Source organism: Lepisma saccharinum, chromosome 6, assembly GCF_977018435.1.
Source record: "Lepisma saccharinum chromosome 6, izLepSacc3.1, whole genome shotgun sequence".
NCBI classification, from domain to species: Eukaryota; Metazoa; Arthropoda; class Insecta; order Zygentoma; family Lepismatidae; genus Lepisma; species Lepisma saccharinum.
This window is the reverse complement of record NC_139234.1, coordinates 2,122,643-2,148,914: the sequence shown is the minus strand read 5'-3', so window position 1 is coordinate 2,148,914 and position 26,272 is coordinate 2,122,643. Positions and strand designations below refer to the sequence as shown.

Here is a 26,272-nt window from a genome sequence, read left to right as displayed (position 1 = left end):
AATTAGTGTGGTATTCAGTGGGACATCTCAATTCTGTGTGAAATCTGGCTCAATGCCCAAGCTCATTTGAGCAGTCAACTTACAATCTCACGACCAAAGCTCCCAGGTTCGAGCCTGGGCATGGTTGTCCTTTGTGAGTGTCTCTTCATCAATTTTATCTTATCATCATCACTCATCCTCATTGTCACTATTAGCCAAAAGTGGAAGAAAAGCAATGCAAATATACCTAAATCTGTACGAGCAACAGGATTAAGAATATGATTACATGTAGTTAGTAACAACAGCACTAATTTACAAGTACTTACAGCTTGGCTGTTCTTCACTAAAGGTGCTTTTCTCTTTGATGACGGTCTCCCCGCTCGTGCTTGCGGTATTTTGGTCACCTGCGATGCAACAGCCACCTCTAATCCAGCCTTCTGCCCTCTGCTGCCTTTACGTCTCGTCATGGTTTCTGTTGGTTGTGTCGCTTCAGGTTCACTTTGGTCCTCCTCCACTTTGTTACTTCTTCTGGACTTCCGACCAGTCACACTCTGGCTGTTACTTCTTCTGGACTTCTGACCAGTCACACTCTGGCTGACCACAGGCGCTGCTTCGCTGCTCTTTTTACCCTGACGGCCAGACTTCCGACCGCTCACGACTTGAGAGTCACTTAAGTCTTGACTTGACATGTCACTATTGCGAGTCTGTTTTTTGGTGGATAGACCGGAGGTGCTTGGCTGCACTTCGAAACTTCCTGGGTCACTCTTCTTACCTTGCTTTCCTCTAGATCTACGACTACTAACTTCTTGAACTTCAGGTTTGGATACACTGCCTCGCGAGGTTCTCTTTGCAACAACAGGTACGGCGGGACTCTCTGATGCCTGACCAGATCGCCTTTGTGGCCTAACATCAGATTCAGCTTTACCTTGGCTTAACCTCGATACCCTTTTGCCACGAGTGGGCACAATACTTTCAGCAGGCGTGTCCTCACTTCTCTTCTGCCGTTTTCTTGGCAACAGATTTTCCTCTGACATTCTTCTCTTTCCTTTCCTTGTTTCTGCTGTTATTTCTTGCGTTGCAGATTCACTAATCTGATTTCTACGAGTTCTTTGCTTTGGACTTACCACAATAGGTTCGACTTCTACTGATGCAAGTTTTCGTTTTCGACCATGAATAGGTGTTGCTGTTACCGCAGTCTGGATATTTTCTCTGGAAATATTTCTCCTGCCTCTAGTTTGACTACTTGACTGGTAACTACTAGTGGCGAGGCTTTCAATGCTTTGTTGTGACTGCGAATCGACATCTGACAGTCTTGAAGACTCCGACTCTTTATCAACGGAGCCGTCTTTCTTTCTTGTTCTGCTTCTTGGAGGGTCTGGCGAAACATCACTCTGACTATCATTCAAGCTCTCTCTCACTTTCCAAGTCATCTTCTTTTCCCGCACCGGTCTCTTTTCATCTTCGGTTTCCCGAGTTGCCCTGCCTCTTCTGGGTTGCCGTTTTTGTTCCGTCACGACGGGAGATACAGACGTGCTGACTCTTGTTGTTCGCTGCCTTTTGGATGGAGTCTCCACTTTTTCAGTTTCTGTCGCACTCAATTTCCTCTTGCCTCTCACTTTGGTACTTTCTGCCTCCTCTTGCACTTTTTCCCTTGTTCTTCTTCCTTGTGCAGGTTTCACTGGCTGTTTTGCCTGCGACACATCTGGCTTCTTGCCCTTTCCGAGTCTTTGACTAATTCCTGGACTAGCCTCGTTACTTCTTGTCGATCTCAGGGGTCTTGACCTGCTCGTGTCTGTTCTGACCGGAATAGCCCGTTTTGGTTTTGCTGGAGACTTCTGGGTAGTTTTTGGTTTTCCTGCAGCCTTCCTTCCGGCTCTAACCTTTTTCTTCGCTGCTTCTTCTTCGCTTACAATTATCTGAGTTTCTTCAACATCTGCTGCTTCATCTCCTGCTTGTGCTTCAACCTCATCATCTGTAACAGTTTCATTATTATCTTCTGCAACAGCTTCTGGACTCAACAGACTCTGAGACTCTTCATCGGAATGATCTTGAGGCTCCTCAAGCAAAATACTCTGGGATGCTTCACATTCATCCTCGTCTCCAATGACCTGTGTTGGCACCTCAAATATATCCTTCTCATCCACAACTTTCTTCTTTTCAATTTTCTGTTCAGCAGTTTCTTTGCGGCTCTCGTATCTTTCATTCACATGTTCTAAAACCTGTGTTTGCATCTCAAAAATGTCTTCTTCTTCATCTAGTTTCTCCTCCACTTTTGAGTCCTGCTGAAGACCCTTAACATCTTCAACTTTGTCTGCATCCTGTAATTTACTTTCAGGTTTGTCTATATCACTCTTCTTAGATACCTCCTCCTGTGTTGTAAACTTTTGTATTCCTTCTGCAGTGGCTGTTGCTAGTTTCAATTCTTCAGGCTGTATAGTTTCAGCACTGCTTACAATTATGGTTGGAATGTTTAGCTTTATATTTTTTATTGCTTCCACTTTATCGGTGACTATCTTGTGATCACTTTCTGACTTTCCTGGGGAAACAATTGATCTAGTAGGAGATGCAACCTGTTTTCCAGATTCGACTGCTTTAAATCCACTTTCTGGTTTAGCTACAGAAGGAATCTGAGTTACCGTTTTTGCTGGAGAAGACAAACTTTCTGGTTTAGCTGGAGAAGGAGCTTGAAGTGCAGATTTAACTGAAGAAGGAGTCTGACTAAGTTTGGTAGGAGAAGTTTGACTTATTGGTTCAATTAGAGGAGACTGATCTGTTGCTTTAGCTGGAGAAGGAGTCTGACTTACAGGTTTTGTTGGGGAAGGAGTCTGACTTACAGGTTTTGTAGGGGAAGGAGTCTGACTTATTGGTTTTGTCGGAGAAGGAGACTGACTTATTGGTTTTGTCGGAGAAGGATACTGACTTATTGGTTTTGTCGGAGAAGGAGCCTGACTTGTCGGTTTTATTGGAGAAAGAGTCTGACATGTCGGTTTTATTGGAGAAAGAGTCTGACTTGTCGGTTTTATTGGAGAAAGAGTCTGACTTGTTGGTTTTATTGGAGAAAGAGTCTGACTTGTTGGTTTTATTGGAGAAAGAGTCTGACTTGTCGGTTTTATTGGAGAAAGAGTCTGACTTGTCGGTTTTATTGGAGAAAGAGTCTGACTTGTCAGTTTTATTGGAGAAGGAGCTTGACCTGTTGGTTTTATTGGAGAAGGAGTTTGACTTGTTGGTTTCATTGGAGAAGGAGGCTGACTTGATGGTTTCATTGGAGAAGGAGACTGACTTGATGGTTTCATTGGAGAAGGAGTTTGGCTTGTTGGTTTTATTGGAGAAGGAGTTTGGCATGTTGGTTTTATTGGAGAAGGAGTTTGGCTTGTTGGTTTTACTAGAGAAGGAGCCTGACTTGTCGGCTTTATTGGAGAAGGAGCCTGACTTGTTGGTTTTATTGGAGAAGGAGCCTGACTTGTCAGCTTTATTGGAGAAGGAGCCTGACTTGTCGGCTTTATTGGAGAAGGAGTTTGACTTGTTGGTTTTATTGGAGAAGGAGGCTGAGTTGTTGGTTTTACTAGAGAAGAAGTCTGACTTGAAGTTTTGATTGGAGAAGGAGTCTGACTTGTTGATCTGACTGGAGAAGGAGTCTGATTTGCTGCTTTAGCTGGAGGGCTCTGACTAGCTGGTTTACCTGAAGGAGGAGTAAGACTTGGAGGCTTCACTGAAGAAGGAACCTGACTTGGGGATTTACTTGGAGAAGGAGTTAGACTTGGAGGTTTGACCGTAGAAGGGGCGTGACTTGTCAATTTAGCTGGAAAAGGAGTCAGACTTGGGGATCTGACTGGAGAAGATGCCTGACTTGCTGGTTTAGGTGGAGTACTCTGGTGTGATGTTTTTGCTGGAGACTGAGTTGGGGATATGACTGAAGTAGTCTGGCTTCCAGGTTTTGTAGGAGATACAGACAATTGTTCTGCTTTCGATGGTGAAGTAGCTGGTTCTTTTGAAGTCACTTGTACTTTGTCTGTTGTTAAGTTATTACTTTGTTCTTGGTGCCTCACACCACTATCTTGCATATTTTTAAGTTTTGGTGGAGTTGTTGCTAATTTTTGTTCTGCTGCAATATTCTGCTGTGCTTTGGATTTTTCCACTGTGATGTTTCCCTCTGCTTTTGATTTCTCTGTAGTGACATTTTGCACTTCTTTGGGTTCAGTCGAGACATTTCCAGGCACTTTTGGCTTTTCTAATGATTCAAGCACAGGCTTCTCTTTCGGATTCTGTTCTACACGTTTAGACTTTTCTGCAATATTAGTATGTTGCAATTTTGGCTTTTCAGTGGAAATCATTTGTGCAGTCGACTTCTCTGTTGGCACATTCTGCTGCAATTTCTCTGATGGAAGTTTGTTCTTGTCTGGGGAGAGAGCTCTTTGTTTATCAGACTCTTGCATCTTGTCACTTTCTTGCATTGATGTAACATTCTGCTGCTTTGCATCCTTAGAAACTTCTTTACTTTTATCTTGGGGAATGTTTTGGGCACTTAATGACTTAGTTGGAATATTTTGCTTTGTCTTTTCCTGTGAGATATTCTGCTGTGAATTCTGAACACTACTATCCTTACACTCCTGTGGTTTCTGCGGTGAAGCAGTTATGCCTGCAGGTTTTACTGTAGGGCCTGTTTGCTGAGTTGGCGACTTCTGTACTTCCTTCTTAGGTGTCACAGGGCTTTTCAAAACATTGACACTAGATACAGGTTGACTGGTCTTCTGCTGTTGAACGTCCTCCAGTTTGAACAAGGATATACTGGTTGGTTTTGATGGCGAAATTTCTGTCTTCTGCCTGGTAACATTTTGGCCCATTTTTGACTTTGCAGGGCTCTCTTGTTCTTTCTTTGCTGCACTATTTTCTTTACCACTAGAAGATGGTTCTTTTGGTTTTTCATGTACTGCAGCACTACTTGGTTTAGGTTTCTCAGGAGAATTTTTCATTTCAGTGCCAAACTGTAACTGCGTAGGTATGTCATATATATCATCTGGTAACTGCGTGGGAGCATTGTAGAGGTCCTCTGAATCCTCATCCTTGTCACTCTTCTTAGATTCTTGGCTGAGGACCTTTGGGCTCCCGATTCCTCTAGAAAATGCTTGTGTAGCCATGTCGTAAATACTGTCCGATTGACTATCCTCTTCTTTGCTGCTTTTTGGTTCATTCGCTGCCTTTGCACGTAAAGGAACACCTAACCCTTCTGGCACCTGCGTTGGCATATCAAATATGTCCTCATCTTTCTCTCCAAATTTATCCTCCTCCTCTCTGTCCTCAGTCTTTCTTATTTTATCCTGCCGTATCTTCTGTGTTGGAGCACAGAAAATATCTTCATCTTCATCACTAGATATATCATCAAGCTCCATATCCTTCCCACTGCGTGAAGCTTTGACATCAGCCTCCCGTTTCTGTTTCGAGTGATTAACTTGGCCATTTTGAGCATCCTCCACACTGTTTGGATTTGGCTGAGTCGCCATGTCAAATATATCGTCCTCTTCCGACAGCAAGTCTTGAGGTTTCTTCTGTGGAGTGGGAACTGTTGGAACTTTGAAATCTGAAGATGGTCCACTTTTAGCACTTGATTTCTCATCCGATGTAAAAAGCTGCGTTGGCTGGTCAAATATATCATCCTCTTCACTTGCCTCTTTCTTCTTCTCTCCTGCTAAGTAGTCCTGTGTGACTGCACAGAAAATATCCTCATCACCAGAGAGAGACTCATCGAGGTATGCATTCTTAGGACTTTGTTCCAACGTACTGTGATTATTCTGAACGGATCCACTCTTTACGGACTGTTCTCCATTTTGTTTGTCACTCGGTTGGGGGTTAGAAATTCTTTGAGATGACTCTATGAAGGACACATCTGGAGAATTTACACTCTGAAAAGAGAGAGAGAGATAAAAATTACCATGCACAAAAAGGAATCACAAAAATGGACAGGGTTCGCCTATTCGAAATCAAATTACCTTGAACTTCAAATAAAATTTGACAAAAATTAATACACACAAAAACAAAAAAAGGTAAAGTGCTCCCCTGTGCTTTGCACCATGCCATGAAGGCATATAAGGGGTGTGAGGTTAGGGCTCCACACTTTCTTCACCACAGCCGAAGGTGGGGATGATGTGATCAGCACCATGCCCCTGGCTGCCTTTACCCCCCCCAGAGTTCCCTCCAGTACCCACTTCATACAACACTGGGTGGGCACCTGAGCCACTTGAACAGGTGGATAAAATCCCGGTTCTCCCCTGCCGGGATCAAACCTCGGTATCATGCATGGTAGTCAGATATACAGTAAAAGTAATACTGGCGAGCTTAACTGAATACAGGGGGCCCTACATAAATAATCATGTTTTGTTCTCTCAGGGCTTGAATAGCTCACTGTTGTTATAAGTTCCGTAAAAGGGTTCATGCAACAGCATGGTCAGTTGCCATGTTTGCTATCAAACATATGTTGGGCAACAGTAGCCCATAGATTATAGACCATTCACTGACAGGAACTGTTTCAGGTTAAACTTCCTGATCTGTAGTTTTACATAAACAAATTATGGCAATCATTTTAGGGTGCTGCCTGTAAAATTTCATGCCTATGCTCTACTAACCGAGCCACTTACCAGGTGTATAAGCTTAAATCTGCTGTTTGCTCATAGATGGCGTTAGTGAGCGTATAAAGCTACCATGGGCATGCCATACCTGGTGTTTGTATGAGTTGGACATCTGCCAACACGAATCAGTGCACATCGTCAGCACGTGCAGACAACAACAGACAGTGTTCCTGTGGTAAGCATGTCTAGTTTTGTGCCAGAAAAAGAGCATATGCGGGAAGCTCTGCTTTTCTGCTTCCATTTGAAGAAATCGGCTGCCGAATCGCATTGAATGCTTGTGGAGGCATATGGTGACTGCTGTATCGGAAACAACATGCAGGGATTGGTTTCGTCGGTTCAAAGACGGCAATTTTGACCTGAGCGACAAGAAGCGTGAAAATCGGCCCACGAAGGTTGAGGACCATCAATTGCAGGCTCTTTTGGACGAGGACGATACCCAAACGCAAAAGATGATTGCCGAGCAATTGGGTGTTACTCAAGCTGCCATTTCCATGCGTCTACGTGCCATGGGAAAGGTTCAAAAGATCGGAAAATGGGTGCCGCATGAATTGACCGGTCGGCAGCTGGAGAGACCCCAAAACACATGCGAAATCTTGCTTGCCTGACAAAAAAGAAAGTCTTTCCTGCATCGGATTGTGACTGGCGATGAAAAGTGGATATATTTTGAGAATCCTAAATGCAAGAAATCGTGGGTTGATCCCGGCCAACCATCAACATCTTCCTCGAGACCAAATAGCTTCGGCCGGAAGACAATGCTGTGTGTTTGGTGGGATCAACAGGGTATCGTCTACTTTGAGCTGTTGAAACCTGGTGAAACTGTCACTGCCCACCGCTACCACCAACAACTAATCAAATTGCACCGTGCTCTGTGTGACAAAAGGCCAGATTATCAACAAAGACATGACAAGCTGAATTTCCTCCACGACAACGCCCCATTGCACATGTCAAGACTGGTCCAAAACTACTTGGAGACACGCAACTGGGAGGTGCTACCCCATCCCACCTATTCACCAGACCTGGCCCCTTCCGACTACCATCTGTTTTCGTCGATGGGGCACGCCCTCACTGAGCAGCACTTCGATTCGTATGCAGACGTCCGAACATGGCTTGATTAGTGGTTTGCCTCGAAAGAGAAGGACTTTTTTTGGCGTGGTATCCACAAATTGTCCGAGAGGTGGGCAAAATATGTAGCTCGCGAGGGCAAGTACTTTGAATAAATTTCTTGTTGCTTTCTATGAACAAACCATGTGTTTTTCTGACTACAAAACAGCAGATTTAAGCTTATACACCTGGTATATCCACAGACCATATTAACTAACTCTCTAGTCTTCTTAAACCTGAAGGTTCATGGCTGCAGCAACACAGGCCTTCTATCTGTCTCTATCCTGAGCAAGATCTATATACTCTTTTCCATCCCTACTGATTTCCTTTAGGTCCATCTCAACATTATCCCTCAATCTTCATCTTGGTCTTCCTACTGGTCTCTTACCACCAGGTTTCCCAACAAGAATCCTGCAAACTCTTCTTTATTTTCCCATTCGTGCCACATGGCCTGCCCACCTAAGTCTTCTTGATTTAATAATTCTAAAAAAACCTGAACATGAATACAATTTGTGTACTTCTAAATTATGTAATCTTCTCCACTCACCTGTCTCTTCATCCCTTTTAGGCCCAAATATTTTCCTAATGATCTTATTTTCAAATACTCTCAATTTATGTTCCTCTTTCAATGTATATTTTAACTTTCGTTTCTTAGATATTAAACGAGAAGACAAAAGTTTATGAAGAGAAAGTAACACGCATTTCCTGAATTAAGCCTGCTTTTTATTTCCTCTTTAATATCATTTTCATTTGTTAGTATTACTCCTAAGTACTTGAATTTGGAAACTAGTTCAAACGAGTTGTTATCAATTATTAGATTTTGATTATTACCTAACACGTGGTTTTTGCCAGTAAGCATATATTTAGTTTTCTCTTTGCTAACTTCCAAACCTCTCTCTTTAGCTGCTTTGAAAAATATTTTAGCATTATTCTTAATTGTAAGTCTACATTATCTGCATATGTCAACAGCTGAGTCACACTGTTTAATTTTAGTCCTTCTTTAGTTTCTTTTACATTTCTAACAGCATATTCTAAGGCAAAATTAAAGAGCAATGGAGATAATTCATCTCCTTGTTTTAACCCATCATGAATTGTAAATTTGTCAGACACATTAATACCCCCATGAATCTTACTTTCTGTTTCACTGTCAGATAGTTTTATCATATTAACAAGCTTCTTAGGTATTTCAAAGTCGACTAATATATTATATAATTTATCTCTTTTTACCGAATCATATGCTTTTTTGAAATCAATGAATAGCTGATGGACATTTTAATTATATTCCCCCTTCTTCTCAAGTGTCTGTCTAATGTGAAAATTTTGATCTGTAATTGATCTGTTTCCTTTAAATCCACATTGATAATCACCTATAATTTCATTAGAATATGGGGTTAGTCTTGCTAAAAGAATGTTAGATAATTATGTTGTTGAGAGTAGAAAATTCAATGGTAATTATTGCAGTTCATTTTATCAACTTTTCTAAACATAGGAATAAGTATGGATTCTTTCCACTGTTGAGGGATTTCTTCTTTATTCCATATTAAACAAATTAATTTATGAATTTGGCATATTAACGAATTCCCACCATATTTAATTAACTCAGCTGGTATTAAATCAATGCCAGATGCTTTGTTATTCCTTAGCCTTTTAATAGCATCTTTAACTTCAGTCAAGTTAGGTTCTGGAACTAAAGGTTCTGCTGTGTGTACTTCATTTACTTCTGATTCATCTCCTACATGAACATTTAAAAGGTCATTAAAGTAGTTCTTCCATCTATTTAAAACATCGCTTGGGTCAGCCAAAAAATTGCCGTTTTTATCTTTTATCAAGTTTACTTTAGGTTGCCACCCCTTTCTAAACTCATTTACACCTTTATATAAATTTCTGATATTTTTATTTTTGCTGTTTGTTTCAATTTCGTTAATTTTGCTTTTCAAGTAATCTCCTTTTTTACTTGTAAACGTGTGGTTAACTTCTCGCTTTATTCTATTATAATTGCATAAATTTGTATCATCAGAGTTATTTAACCACCTAAGTCTAGCCTGATTTCTTATTTCTATTAGGTTATGACATTCATTATCAAACCATGGCTTACTTTTTCTTGGTTTATGGTATCCTATACTTTCTTTAGCTGCTGATTCTATTGCATTACGTATGTGCTCCCAATTCTTATTTACGTCTGTTTCATTCACATTTTCATCATTATTATTTAAATCCTGCAAAATATCGAATCTATTTGACAGTTTAATTTGGTAATCTTTCTTAATTCTATCAGCAAATTTTCCTGCATTAAATTTTAGAACTTTTAGATTTTGTCCACAGACCATATATGGAATAAAATTAACTGACACTTACTTTATTTTGCTGTGCTCCAGGGGATTCTGGGACAAGTAGGACTGACTCCTTCAAGACAGAAAACCTTTCGACGTTAGTTTTGTTTTGTTCATTTCTTGCCTGTGCTGGTGTTTCAGGAACAATAAAGCTACCGTCATCTGAAAAATAACAAGCTGTAGTTAATATAACTGAGAGAATGCAACAATAATACTATCCTACGATTACTTTATCAGAATGCTAATATGAGAAGTTATTCTTAGTGGCAAATGTCTCTACTGAACTCAACTCCAACTGGCGGCTGACCTTGACAGCTATTTCTGGCCCTTTCTGACCCTAATCGTCTTCGGGGGCATGTGGCTCATTGGGCGACAACAAACTCATTTGCAAAGTAAAAGCTGAAGGGGTCACATCGTTCTCCCGAAGCAACGTTGCCAAGCGTACTTCTGTTTTTGTCAGTTATCTACTTGCGTGTTTGTAGAATGTTTGCGTGTGAAACTCCCTCATGTAGGACCACGTGTGCAGTTGTACCAGCAACACCCCGCTCATTTCTGATGCTGGAAATATCGTTTCCCGATAAGCTCTCGCACTTTACAGTACATTTGGCAACATGTGGCAGACCCAACGCTCATTTGTTTCATCCCGCGAACAACGTTCGGTACCTTGTGACTCAAAAATGCCCGATTTCAGGCGAAGGAAATTCAACTGATTGCTGATTCGCTGTTTCCCAGCTGCCAGTTGGAGTTGAGTTCAGTATAGTCTTGGTCAAAATGACTGACTTAACTGACCGAAACCTCACCAAATACTAATTTACCAACAGGCTGGTTAACAATAATTGTATTGGTGGGTGATTGCCTCCTATAGGATCTCCCTGCTGGCATAGTGGTAACGTTGTCATCTTGCAATCAAGGGGTCCTGGGTTCAATGTACATTTGAGATACACAGTTGGTCTGATCCCACTTTAAACTGTAGGCCAGTCCTAATTAATACTTTTTTTACATGCATTGTAAAAACCAAACAAACACTTATTGAGCAAATGCAAAGAATCCTCATCCACAGACAAAACAATGAGACAGAAAAAGGACATAAAAGAGACAAGAAGCAAACTTGCTAGTAGAAACACAATGCTAGCTGCACTTTAAGATGCCACAGCATAAAAAGATTGTAACAAAGTGTGCCTTTCTACACAAGACAATAATCCTCTAGATTACAAATTCAACCTGGTGGTCATAGCACTTGAAAAATCAAGGAAGTAAAGTTAATTACCGGTACTGCTGGAATCTTCCAACAAAGACTGAGAACTTATATCTTCTTCTGACTCGACGTCCAGCCCCAACTGAAACAAAAAGCAAGTGTTATCAACAATAATACACAATTTATGAAAACATTTTTTTTAAAGAGAAGTCATATTTTGAATTTGCCTCACAAATATATCTGCATTACACAATGAAAATAGAGAAATAGTGCAAACACCACATTTTATGTAAACATATGTACTCTCTAACTGAAAATATCTAATATGAAATTCATGTATATTGTTTCTAACATCACAATGCATTGACATGTAATTTCTCATGCTTGAGTTAAATACAAAGAAAAAATATGTAAATATATAAAAATAGAGGTCCTACTGATGTCATAAATGGTATATCCCAGAACAAAGTTGAATTTCATTACATTATGTTTTGGCAAACAAAGTATTATTCTCAGTGAACTTCCACACCTATTCTACTGCATTCTTGCTATTTGCACAGAAGAGTATTATTAAACATGTAGAGCTTGCAACTTAGGAAGATGGTGTCGGAAAGATGACGTCACTGTTGCTGTACACACATCCGGAGCCTCCCCTCAAAGTTCCACATTGCCCTTGAAAACATCTTTCCGGAATCATCTTCCATACTTAAATCATCACTGTATACCTATCCAAACTGCATTTCTTACGGATGGTTTTGGTGTTAAAAAAAAGTTTGTATTTTGAAAATCAGCGATGTTACACTTATTCCAAAAACATGCGTTCTTTTTGCGCCACCTTGTATCACTTTCCACTGATGTTCATTGTTCATTCATAAGTGATTAACAAGGTTCACTCAGTCTCTCATGAGCGACAATAGTGGGGAGGGGGCAAAGGTAGGCAGGAGCATGATTCTACCCTCTGCAAGTGCAGAAACCAAAACTGTGTGGAGCCCTTATATGCCTTCGTGGCTTGTTAAAATGAATGCACAGTGAACAACCTAACTTTCTCTTACTTACAAGTACAAATTGATCAATTGGAAAATTTTAAAGTTCTCTCTAAAATTTTGCCACATAAATGGAATAAATAGGAGGTCTAGGCCACAAACAATACATAAGAGTCTACTTTAAACAGATATAACAGATATTACAAATACTAACCTTTTTTGGATCAGCAATATACAAGCAGGCAATGTTTCCAAATTTTATTTTGTCCCCATCCTTTATGTGGTATCTAACATTTGCCTTTAGTTTAGTCTGAAATAATAAACAAATTATATTTAAGATCCTACTTATAGAACTAAAGGCTTAATTCTTTAAGTACAGAGAGAAAACTACATGAAAAAATATTATGGTAAGCAAAATACTTTTGCGAACAACTTTTGAATTCATAAATGAAATTCAAACCTTTCTACAGCCTGGATATTTGCCTTTAAAATATCATCTTCAAGTGCGATATACACAAATAAAATTCTTCACTGCATCACTTTTCACAATAACAGTTCCTGCATGATCCATACGGATAGAATAATGCTTTGGTATGGATTGTGCTCCAGTGTAGCTGATTGATTAGCACTGGCCTTTGGTGCAGGATGTCGTGAGTTCAATCTGAGGTGCAAGCTTCAAAATTTCACGGTTGGCCAAGCACTGTGTGGACAATTGGATAGCTCCTTGAAAGCAGAATCTGATCTTGGAAGATAGAAAACAGGAGTGACGGACTCAATGTGCTGACCTAATGAAAAACTGCTAGGCATATCATGACACTTGAAGACAAGCCCGTACCCAGGGGAGGGGCCATGGAAGCCATGCGCCTCCCCCTTGAACCATGAAATACAATAATGTGAACCTATAAAAACCTACGAAAATGACACTGGCGATTTTTTTCAGATTTTGCAAGAATTTAGATTTTGTCCTTACATAAATAACAGGCTTGATGTGCAGAGAGGCAGGCTCCAGAAGTCTGCAATACTGAGTAATTTTAGTATTATAACCAGATACCAGACTCTTAGTCAGGTTAGTCATTTTTTTAATTATTGTCCCGACTTTATTCGAACTGTAGTCATATTGAAAAAATGTCTCATTTTTTCTTAACGCACATTTAGACATGTTCTTTATTTTAATAATAATAATAATCATTGCTAACATGTATAATTTAATTTACAATAATATTTGTTGATTTGCGGAACACAGTACTATTCGAATACTTCTGAGAAATGAATGTAAACAATATGCAGTAAGCTGTACGCCATGTGACGGCCTTTGTAAGAGACTCTATGCTGATAGCTTGTCGGGTCAGAGGGCCTATTGAGAAGTTGAATTTTTTCCGTTACTTTGGACCATAATATTGCAACTCTAAAATTGGACGGTTAGCTCTAACTTCAATACTACCATATCATTGGTGGTCACATCTAATACTCCAACAGCACTTCGCTCACTACTGTTGTGGAGTGGTTAGCGCAGCATGCTATGACGGCAGAGGGCCCCAAGTTCGAATTCCAGCCTGGGTATGGGTGTTCCTTTATCCTTCATCGATTTTAGGATAGCATCACTCATCCTCATTGTTTTGATTAGAGACAAAAAAGCGACATAAACAGCATTTTGAATCTCCTATTTGTTCCACATTCCCAGATCTGGCCCCTGGGTACAGGCCTGCTTGAAGATTGCACCAAGAACTTTAGCAGTTGGTATGAACTGTGACAGATATAGGAAGTCAACATTTGGCAGTCAAAAGATTTATAAAGGAGGCATGTACATGATCCCCTTTGCAGACTGGACAGCTGTTCAATCCTTGCCACCTGCTTCCAAACGTTTGCCGAGCGTAGGTTTCCAATACAACCAGTTTCTTTAAAAGTGCACAGACAATGCATCATGCTATTGTACTCCTTGGGGAGCTTTCAGACCAAAGGTTCGAAAAGGAACCTTCAGAAATAAACACAACCTTTCATACCGCAGTGACATGAAAAGTTACACATGTTGCTACAGTTGTTCCAGCTAGAGAATGAACTTGGATATTCTATTTTTATCTTTTCTGTCGAAAGCCAAAGAGGGTCACATGAACCGCTGAACCAATCTGCTTTGTTGAGTTGCCGTGGTGACTCGTTGCCAAATTTTTCGTTCGAAACAGGTGGCACCCGGAACAAGACCAAGCACAGCGGTGCCTAATGGTTGCCGCAGCGAAGCAAGCGAATGGGTCTCCGATTCCCTGACTCAACCTGAAATGCGAGTGAAGGGGGGGGGGGTTGTTGACAGGAAGAGGTGTCGTGTACGACTGGACAAAAATCAGGCGTGCAGTAACCGGTAGCAACACCCCTTTCCTCCCCTTGAACTGGAGGTGGAAAATCTGGGGCCTTTTTTGACACAACATACATGACTTTACAAACTTTCTCAGAGAAATTGAGTACCATCCTCTTTAAAGCATGATCTAGATTGGAATGACGACAATCCATCTTTTGAACCATACTTTTACAGATTCTATTGATAATAATGTTATCTCCAAATGATCACTGCCTGGTTCATCCCACAAGTACAAGACGTGAGAATCCTGAGTTGGGTTTCAGCACGATGGGGTGCCAACCCACTTCACATTGGCTGTTCGACACCATTTGAAAGCAGTCTTTCAGAATCGATGGATCCGACGAAAAGTCAAACAATTGTCGACTCCTCTTCAGTGGCCTCAAAGAAGTTCTGATTTTACAGCACAGGGATTTCATCAAGAAGGAGCAGAAATGCTATTGTTAAACAAACAATGAACTAAAAAATGTGGTGTGCCCAGCCTTTCAGAAAGTGACCCCAAGAATTTTGGATAAGATGAACAAGAAAACTTGGCAGTGTATTCAGATATACAGATACCACAAAGGGATATTTTGGATTTCTAAGAGGTACATTTCACTTTGTAATAATAATAATACAGTAGCATGCAAATTAATCAAAAATAATTGCACATTCTCTCAATAATGCCCTGTGCTATGAACAAGGATCCATTTTTACTCAATAGTTCATCGTTGAAGACCCAAAATGGAGTCTATTGTTGAAGTATTTAGTTTTGTTTAGTCGACAGACGAAGAGTCAGTTGTGTTGCAAGTTATGTGCCAAGCGGAAGGTAAGTTTTTTGTGTGAGTGGTTCTTATTTCGGCTGCTACCCAAATGGATACAACGCCACGCAAACGATCAAAAATTGTTACGTTATCGAAGTTATTACTTCAATGACACAGAGACAAACTGCTACAGAATGTGGTGTCCGATTGGGTACGGTTAATTCAATTTTGAAACAATACCGAGAGACTGGATCCATCGAGCCTCAAAGAAAGGGAAAATGTGGTCGCAAACGGAAGACTTTGTTGCAGGATGACCGAATTCTTATTAGAAAAAGCAAACAGTACCCCAGACTGACTGCTGTTGATTTAACACATGATTTATTGTCAAGCGGAGTGGAGATCCACGTTACAACAGTGCGTTGCAGACTGCTTGCATCTGGACGAAAAGCTTGTAGGCCATTGAAAAAACAGTTGCTTACAAAAAAATGTGTAAAAAGCATGTAACGTGGGCAAAACGTCATCGGGACTGGACCGTGACTGGAAGAAAGTACTTTTTTCGGAGGAATGCCATTTTGAAGTGCATGGTCACAAGGTTTATTTCGTTCGTAAAGGAAAATGTGAAAAACATTCACAAGAACACATGCAACAAACTCCAAAACACCACCGAAAAAATGTTCTGGGGTTGTTTCACATCTGAAGGGCCTAGACCAATAGTTCCTGTGAAGGGGATGATGAACAGTGATAAATATATTGACATACTGCGACGAAACGTCATACCTCATCTCAAGAATTTTTTCCTGATGATGATGGTGATGGTGTTTTCCAACAGTACCTAGCAAAATGTCATACATCTCGAAAAGTCAATGATTGATATTTGATAATAACAGGAAACTCAACTGACGTAAATCCAATTCAAAATTTGTCTATCTGCGAAAGAAAGATGTCAAAAGTGGACTGTTCAACCAAGGAGAAAATCCTTTGTGCCCTTGTTAACATGTGGTACCATGATGAAGAAATTAAAAACATTTGTGCAAATTTAGTGTCATCCATGCCTAAACGTGTAAAAGATGTGATTACAAACAAGGGAGTCACATAAAGTACTAAGGGTATTTCTAAATACATGTATAGTTATGTACAGAGCATTCCCTGACATTCGCTACAAGACTTGGCAGCAAGCGGTCCGGCATCAGCGCTTCTCCTTTCCGGTGAACGGGGTCCGCGACAGTCGCACACTACAGTCTGTTTTTTTCGCTCTCTTTCCCTTTCTGTTGATGTTGCAGACTGATGCCAGTATAATACTCCATCGGAAGTTGTGTTGTGTAGTGTCCGTGTGTTGAAGATTGTGGTTTAACATGGCACCACAAAAGTTTACATTACAACAAAGGATTTATCTTGTCGAGTGTTACTTCGGAAAGAGGAATTGTGGAGAAGTGCGATGACGTTTTGCAACGGAATTTCCTGGTGTTCCCGTTCCACATAGGACCACTATATAAAACCTCGTAAAAAAGTTTAGAGTAACAGGGTCAGTTCTCAATAAAAGTGGAAAGAAAAACCCACGTGTACTTACTGAGGAAAAACTAGATGGGATACGACAGTCTCCTCGGAAATCTATCCGCCACCCCTCACAAGAAACTGGTGTTTCAAAAACCCTCTAGGTCCCCCGATTTGTCAGCCTGCGTTGTTTATTTATGGGAAAATCTAAAAAATAAAGTATACAAAGACAATTCGCACATCATCCATGAGTTAAATGAAAGTACTGTACGAGAAATCGGGAGAATTACAGTAGACGAACTTGTACGTGTAAATGCCAATTTCCTTAGGAGATGCCAGGAATGTGTTGCAGCAGAGGGACATCATTTTCAACACGTTCTGCAGTCAAGGTTAGTACATAATATGAAAACTGTAATTTTAATAGCCGACTCTACCGACTGTCGCGGACCCCGTTCGCCGGGAAAGACAAGCGCTGACGCCGGGCCGCTAGCCGCCAAGTCTCGTAGTGAATGTCAGGGAATGCCCTGTATATTGTAGCAATTGCATTAAATGACAAAATGTGTATCTTGTTCGGATTAACTTGCACGCTACTGTATATGTAGGGAATATGTGGACTTTGCATGCACACTGTACAGTAAGGTACATTTATTTTAAAACAATAGAAATATAAAGAACTCACCGATCCTAAATAAGTACCATTTGTACTTCCCAGGTCATAGAGGATGTGGGAGTTCTTCTGAAGTACTTCCAATCTGGCATGCTCCTTAGACAGTGCCTGAAATTATGAGAGGGCCATATTAATGGTTATTAGAAATGAGAAAAATACATTTATATTTTTTCATTTCAAATATCACATATAGTAGCTAAGATATGATTGATATGGCAGTGAAAAGTTTACTGACAAAACAATGTAACTCCTCCAGATTTATGAGTATACGTCTGGGAAAAACATTTCTAAAATGTAATTTCTTGTCAAATCTAACAATTAATAGCAAATTATACTAAAGTTAAAACTAATTACTAAAGTCTGGATATGACACAAATGTCACATTAATGAATGTACAAGTTGTCTGTGCAAATATTCAAAATTTATACATAAAATATAATACAAGTTAAAATATACAAAACAGTAATTTTGCCTGTAGTATTATATGGGTGTGAAACTTGGTCCCTTACATTGAAAAAGGAACATAAATTGAGAGTATTTGAAAATAAGATCCTTAGGAAAATATTAGGACTTAAAAGGGGATGAGGAGACAGGTGAGTGGAGAAGGTTACATAATTTAGAACTACATAATTTGTATTCATGTCCAGATATTATTAGAATAATTAAATCAAGAAGACTTAGGTGGGCAGGCCATGTAGCATGAATGGGAAAGGAAAGAAGAGTTTACAGGATTTTTGTTGGGAAACCTGATGGTAAGAGACCTGTAGGAAGGTCAAGACGAAGATGGAGGGACAACATTGAGATGGCCCTAAAGGAAATCGGTAGGGATGGAAAAAGAGTATTTAGATCTTGCTCAAGATAGAGACAGATGGAAGGCCTCTGTTGCTGCAGCCATAATCCTTGGGGTTTAAGAAGGATAGAGAGTTAGTTAGATTTTACACCTTCCTTTAATAACATCAAATTTTCCCCCAAACTTGAAACTTTCAAAGAAAATTGATAAATTCTAGACAAAAAACGTATTCACAAATTTAAAATATTGGTGTTTAAAAAATTACCCACACTATTTAGGAATTGAAGTCAATATGCATAATTTAAAAAACAAAAAGTACCCTGTTCAGCCTGCTACTAAAGCAGTTTATATCAAAATGTGGTCTAGAGCATGGTCACATGTGAAGAGGATACAGAAAACACAGTGCATTTTCCAAACAGTTGCATGTGAAAGTGATGTTATTTAATTTTTTTACAACATGTATTATTTTAAATTTTTTTACAACATGTATATTTGCTTATTATCAGCAAGAAAGGATATATGTATTTGTAAGTGGTCTTTGATAAGATATTCACACTGGTCATTTCCTGTGCCACCCGTAGGTTCAATTCCCATTGTGGGCGATATCAGGTGGTATTTTTTCTGCATAAAACAGCTCTAGGGCTCACTCAGTCTCCAATCAATAGGTACAGTGGGATGCATGAGTATTACCGTTCAAATTGTCCACGACTATTTTCATTGATATTTCTCTTACACCCTGTGTGTTTTTAAGTGATGGATTTTTATGTATGCTGGTGCAGAAGTTGGATGGTAATACTCATGGATCCCACTGTACCTTGGGGTTGTGTGTGGCAGGAGTGTGGTGCTGATCACACCACTCCAAGTCCCATGTGCATTCAAGGTTAAAGTTTTATCAGCTTTAGCACATTGCTTGTATCTATTAAAATAATACATTTTTGGTAAAGGCCCGAAAAACTGCAGTGTATTTATGCTAAGAGAGCTGCTGTTTGAGAAGGGTGCGATCAGTTATACACTTAAACTGTAGGTCCAGTCTTGATTAGCCAGCCTATCTCGGGCATAAGGTGGAATGGAAAGAAATGGGAGCAAATAACAACTATGTTGACGTACCCAGATGGCAAGTAAAACGTCGTATCATGAAAGGGACTAATCAACAATCGGTTCAGCTCTCATCATTCTCTTTCGTGTCTCAAAGTGTCGAATGTCGCTCGCTGTACGAAACAAACGAGAATCAGAGACACTAGTATGTTGCTTTCATTGATTTACTTCGCATTTCTGTCATTTTTGGATAATCGCGAAGATGAGGAATAATATGACGAAATTGATGAAGGGGCGCTCACGAGTAACACCCATGCCCAAGCCTGGATTCGAACCCGGGGCCACTGACGCCGTAGCGCGGCATGCTAACCAATCCGCCACGGAGGCCGGTACTAGCTTCCTCCCTCGTGCGCAGTTGTCAACGCGAGGGTTGGTGTTTGACAAGTAACGCTTAGCAATGTTTCCTTAGGATACTCGATGTGATTCCTAGAACATTCCCGTGACAGGCCTCGAAAACAATTGACAGATAGAAATAGCCCCCGAGGTCACACGCCAGTAGATTTGGCATTTAGTATATAACCCACTGCGGTCCGTTAATGTGTGCAGGCCAGCCATCCATTATCTTCGTAAAATGATGGCTGTTCTTCATTGCAGTATCTGACATCACTGACTATTCCAAACCTCGCACGGAGATAAGGTGGAAGAAAATGTACGTCATCTATTTTTTGACGCATTACGACGAAATTTCTTTTATTCCACGTAATAACCCAAGAAACTGCCAGGAATAGAACAAACCACAATCAACATCCCTAGCTTAACCACTTTTCCTGCGACATTTTGTTTCAAAGGAAATCCTTTGCAAATTTAATTTGTAAGCTAATTATCTACTCCAGCAATGTTGCCAGCAACGTTTCAGCAATGTCACTGCAAACGCACTAGAACACACCCAAAAGTACGTATTGCTTCTTTTAAATTTGTGGATGTTTTTGTAAACTCGTTGGAGGGGGTAGGCATCTACCCACAACGAATGACATATCTTACAATTATATTACGACACACACACATAATTATCAACTTCTCTCTCATCTAATACACACGGAAATCCCGGATTGCGTTTCTTACACTCGGATGTTCAATTTGTTCATTCGGCATCAGAGATGTGCCGTAGACTATAAGTTTACGTCTACATGTGTTGTCTACACGTAATCTACGCGTAGATTACATTGGGTTGTAGTTTACATAGACTACGTAGACAATCTAAAGTGCATTAAAATTAATTTTCAAGGGTTTCATGAAAGGAAAGTGACATTTTCAACTATATTGGTTCCTAACGAAATGAAAAGAATCCTATTTACAACAAAATTTCTCTTCTCTTCTATTATCAACTATGGAAGAAGATAAACAGTATGCAAAAATCAACAACAGATGGCAGTCGTGAAGCAAGAGTGGTGTTTTTCCCATAAAACACTAGAATATTTCTTATATTAGGTTTCTTCCTAGGTGAGAAATTGTTCGAATTTGGAATAAAGAGTATGAAAACTTCTCCTCACACATCAGCAAATTATACGCAGTATAATTTTATTTTAATTCCACGGCGCCCCTAGCTAAGTTATCACCTTTCACCATGTTGTTTACATAGATTACGTAATCTATGTGTATAAAATAGTCTACATGTAGAATGTATACTATCGTTGTTTACGCGTAGACGCACATCACTGTTCGGCATGCAACCGATTGAGGACCATAAGCGCCATCTGTTGAACTACTGTCGGGTTAAAAATTATGGATACCCACGTTCAGTCACTATCGCGATGTTCGTTCAACCGTGGGAACTGTGACTACGAGCGGTGTCGCAACATTCAACACACGTCTTTACCCAGTTGAATAAAAATATGTATAAAATCGGTTTCGCAATGTGAATTGACAATAACGGATACAAAGAGCTTCTAACAACACCAAGATCTTACCCAATACTAAGAAAAAGTTGTTTCACGAAATTAAGGACTCTTTTTGGCAGATTTTTTTGAAAAATGAAAATTAAGAATCGTGTTTAAAGCCTTTCTACCTGCACTGTATTTAAATTTAATCACGATCGGACCACAAGTTTTTTATTTATAGAATTGCAAAGAGAGCTGCCGTTTAGAAAACAAAAAATCGGCACTTTTTTGTTATCACGATGATAAAAAATCGAAGACATATTCGAAGAAAATGATTAGCATAGCTTAACGCAGAATTGAATAAGCTAACTGCTGGTTAATTTTTAATTAGAGTCCAAACTAGAAAGTTATCATCTTCATTTCGGTCCGTCTATTTGTCATTTCTTGATGTACACGCTGCCATATTTCGATAAAAAGTGAAATCGCTGTTAATTTTAGAACTTTCGAGTTTTCCAAAATAGTTAAACGCCTTTCACCAGTTTTACTGCTAAGACGTAGTCTTTCAATGACTGCTGAATCGTGTACGGACAAAACGGGATTCGGCTGTGTCGCTGAGGTGACCGGTGTAAATAGCCTGACTGCTGACGCCGCCAGAAATGTAATCTCAATGAAGATTCAAATTATTCTGCGCTCGGCTCAATTACGCTAGAGCTGGCAACACTGACATGAAAGAAGGCGACCGTGGCTAGAAAGAGTGAACAGGAAACGTGTTTTCGCTGACGACACCAAGCAAGCGACTTCAGATACAGTCATCAACAATTTTTCATTCAGAAAAATCCAGCCAGGTTCGATCAACACTGAATCACCAAACAAGCTCAAACGGTGGGGTCTCAGGAAGGTCACGTTACAGCATGGAAGATGCTGAACTTTTTTTCTCGATGACGTGGTCAATCGGTTGTGAAATTTTACAAGCATCCTGACAGCTAAAAACCGCACAACCTCTCGCAGTGGAAAGTGGTGCAAGGTCTTTCTGATATTTCGTTATTACATCACTACACTTACGGTCAATCACTGAAAATAGTTACAAAACGGCAAGGTTTAAATATCAAGACGAGATCGAGCCTTTACTGTTCTCTCGAATCTTAGTGAATTTGAAATTGAAAGCCTGGAGTATCATTGTATTTGACACATTACTCATTTAATCAATTCACCCTCATCGTCGCGGTTAAGCCGATAAGTAGAAAAGCGACGTACAACATAAATAGAACCCATAGGAAGAGTCAACCTTGACAACTCTTTTGTTCGTCTGACCGCTGCAAGGACGGAATTACCGCGGGGCACGTATGACACCACCTAAAATTACGTTTCATCGCTTTTTGCAGTGGCGTAAATAACACCCCCGCCGTGCGGGGGGGGGGGGGGGGCGCACGAGCTTCGGGGGTGCATTAAGTATGATAGACTAACAAAGACCGATAGTCCCCAAAAGTTTTCTTTTTGACGTTAAAATATACTTTCAACCAAACATATTTTTATGTCCCTACAACTGCAAACAGAAAATGTTAATCACTAGAAAAAGTGAATTACCAGATTAGAAGAAAACTTTCATTGGTTGAATATTTCAACCTCTGATTATTACACTAGCACTAAAACCGGACAGAAAATAGAGAATTTACATTACTCATCTATTGGTTGTTTGCCAATAGGTTCGATGAACAATTTAATGATGCATGGTGTAAAGAGAAAATTAAAGATTGGAAAAATGTAAGTAAAAAAATCAAAGAACATGAAATATGCCGAATAAACTTGAATGCATGTACGGCATATAGTGCCTGGAAAAATCATAAAGATATTCAAACAATGTTAGCAACTAGGTTTAAATAAATGCCGCGAAATCATTAAAATAATTTTAGATGTAAAAATAGCATTATCCATCTGGAATTTGGCTCTCACAGACTTCTTAAAAACTCATGAATTTGTATATATAATTATAATATATAAGTTTTTAGTTTGTATGTTGTCTTAACCTTTCGTACTAGTTTTTATATTAATTCAAATTACATGTATTTTCATATTTGTATATACCTAATATAAATGAAGGCGTGAATTAGAAAGGAAAGCTTTTTTTTTTAAAAAAAAAAAAACGAGTAAGGGCGCACAACTTAAAAGTTGCGGGAGGGAGGGTGGCGCAAAGCCTGTTAGTTACGGTACAGCTAATTTGGAACCTCGGTGAGCGAGAGTTGAACGACTCACGATCTCTCCAGGTTAAGAGTTCCGGCTGGGCACGGGTGTTCCTTGCTGTGCGTACCTTCACCAATTTCATATAATCGTCAACTATCCTCAACGTCGCGATTAGCCTACACATTAGTGAGCAAAAATGCGGCATAAAATTAGAAAAATAAACCGTTTGATCCCACTTTAAACTGTAGGTCCATCCCCGATTACCTCTCTGGACTTAAACAGAAACTCAACAACTTTCTGATGCACGAATCCGTCAGGATCCGACGTTAAAATCTTTGGAGTTTTGTATCCGCCCATCCCCAGACTTAAGGTCCAGTTTCATATCATGATGAGATGGACACCGAAGAGTGGCGCCAGACGAAGAACGCACGGTTGAGTCGCGGCTGATAAACTCCATTCCATGCAGATAAACCGTTCGGCTACCTTGCCCCATTTTCGAACATTGCACCAACGGCCGGCCACCTTGTGAACACGCCGCCATTCGCTAATTCCACGAAAACGGATCTCTCTCTGGGTCTCTAAGTAGAACCATTTGACCTCGCATCGAAATCTGCCACTTGACTCACGATCCTCGGTCTTTCACGAAAAACCAAGACAGCACTGTTGAGATAACTTCTTTCTACGGCTTGCGGTTCCTCCAAGCGCACACAGGCCTCTTACATCACCCATTCATTTGCAATAGTGACATCCTGAGAAAAAATATCCACATTCAAAGTTTAAGCCCATTTTATGCCCAGATAGAATAATAGAGACTGGACCTACAGTTTAGAGAGTGGGACCTCGAAGACAGTGCTACAAACACAAGGCAGTCAAAAAGTAGCCGTAGTGTTTTTATTTCTATTAACAAAACAAATATAAAATAAGATTGAAAACACTTTGTCACTCTTCACACCAGATCCAATGAGCATGCCCCAAAACCTTTCGTAATGACTTGCTTCAGCGTGAAGAATAATCTTTTGAGTGTGTTCACGTTTTATTTCTTTATTGTCGTCTACACTGAACTTCTTGCCACCGACTTTTCAAAACACATCATAATCGCTCGGTACGAGATTGGGTGAATGTGTAGGATGAAGACGACAATTGAAACGATGTTCCTATTTTCATGAGTTGTGTGCTGTCGCGCGTTATCGTGGTGTAAACACACACAACTTCAGACCCCTTGACGTTTCGGCCTGATTGCTGTTCTGAAGCAGATCACCCGGGGGCAAGTAGTGCCCCTTCCAAAAGGGATGACTAAGTGTTATAGAAAGTATTGATAGCATTATATTACAACAAACAAGATACGTTCGAGCAACCCTTTTCTAGATAGTAAAAAAAATTAACGAAGTTTAGCATAAATGCATTAATCGGGACTAAATTTACTACACAAAATAGGTCGACATCTTGAATCGAATCCGGGAACTTATTGATTACTTACAAGGCAATAACGTTGGACACACAGCGAGAGTGTATTTTCATGTTTGCGACAGTTTTACCTGAGAAAATGGATTCTCAAGCTTATTCTTTTCTGTAATTGTCGGCCCCCGTGGCGATGTGGTTAGCACATCGCGCTACGAAGACAGGGGTCCCGGGTTCGAATCCTGGCCTGGGCATGGATGTTTGTGAGTGTCCATTCATCAATTTCACCATATCATCACTCATCCCCATCTTCGCAAATTAGGCAAAGTGACAAAAAAGCGAAGTAAAATAAAGCAAATCAATCGATTTTCTGTAATCATTGTTAATCGAATTCCAAATAAAGTTGAACTACTGGTATTTCACAAAACCTACTAATGCCATCACCTTATAATCCAAGGGCCCTTGGGTTCGTTCGTTCGCCGGTGGAGATGCATTGTATTAGTGGTTCGAATTCCATTTTGAAGGTCCAGTTCCAATTAGTTCATCTGGCCACAAATTGGATCTAAAACAAACCCCTGTAATTGTCTTGATGTGAATATTACATATAATAATAATTAAATAATATTCACATTATATGTGTAATATATAATTAGGGTTCTTTTTTAACTTGTCGAAAAATGTGCACGATATATTTCCAATGTTACATCTTATCATATTCTTACAGTATATTCTGTTGCCCCTCCCAGAAACAAATGCTACATCCGCCTATGACTAAACGAATAGAAACCTAAAAAAAATAGCTTAACGTTTCTCATATAAATCTCTGTTATTTAAGATACAAAATATTAGCTGAGAGTAGAGGAGTCAACAAAGTCTCACTACAATAGGTCTCGAACGAAAAATCTCTTCTCCAACTATACTCTGTTCTGCGTAAATGGTGACTCGAGACAGACCAATGAACTAGTGAGAAGGGAAGCGAGTACATCTACCAGCTGTTTACAGCAGCGCGCACTGCTTCCCTCCGCCCACTCATTTTCTCCCCTTCTGTATTTTTATGCGCGGCTTTGCTTCACAGATTCCTGGGACAGAGTTTAGTTTGGTTCCTATCCAATTCTACGTCGCGTTATGCGAATAGAGGCGGCTCAAGGTCAAGATTGTAACCCCCGCCAAAACAGAATCAATTCCTCCCTTCTTCTACCTCTCCTCCGAACATACTGGCCTGGCTGCAGTGTTGCCAGCAGCATAACACCGGTTATCACTAGATACATAAGTTCCAATTCTACCTAAATTGTATACACATTAATTAAATGATCACTCCTTGGTTACACTGGAATGTGCAATACCTAATTCTAAAATTTGTCGAAATAATTTCACGAATAACCGTATCGACGAATGTTCAATTTTTGCGCAGAATTTTAGTGAAAATAGAATTAGCTTTTGAAAACAAAAACAATTCGTCAATCCTTTCTAATTCTGTTTCTACAAAAGTTACAAAAAAAATCTCAAGGACAAATGGTAAAAAAAAGAGAAAAGGCAGCAAC

General features: G+C 39.9%; 1 protein-coding gene across 1 annotated transcript in view; it reads right to left on the bottom strand.

Moving 5' to 3' along the window:
* Positions 1–26,272, bottom strand: part of LOC145988501 (uncharacterized) — a 77,704-nt gene that overhangs the window by 15,680 nt on the left and 35,752 nt on the right. The window contains exons 4-8 of the mRNA XM_083123365.1: positions 17,466–17,561; positions 12,423–12,518; positions 11,298–11,367; positions 10,056–10,192; positions 306–5,876 (exon numbers count right to left, since the gene is read on the bottom strand). Of these exons, the coding sequence (XP_082979491.1) occupies positions 306–5,876; positions 10,056–10,192; positions 11,298–11,367; positions 12,423–12,518; positions 17,466–17,561 (5,970 nt within the window). The remainder of the gene's footprint in view (positions 1–305; positions 5,877–10,055; positions 10,193–11,297; positions 11,368–12,422; positions 12,519–17,465; positions 17,562–26,272) is intronic.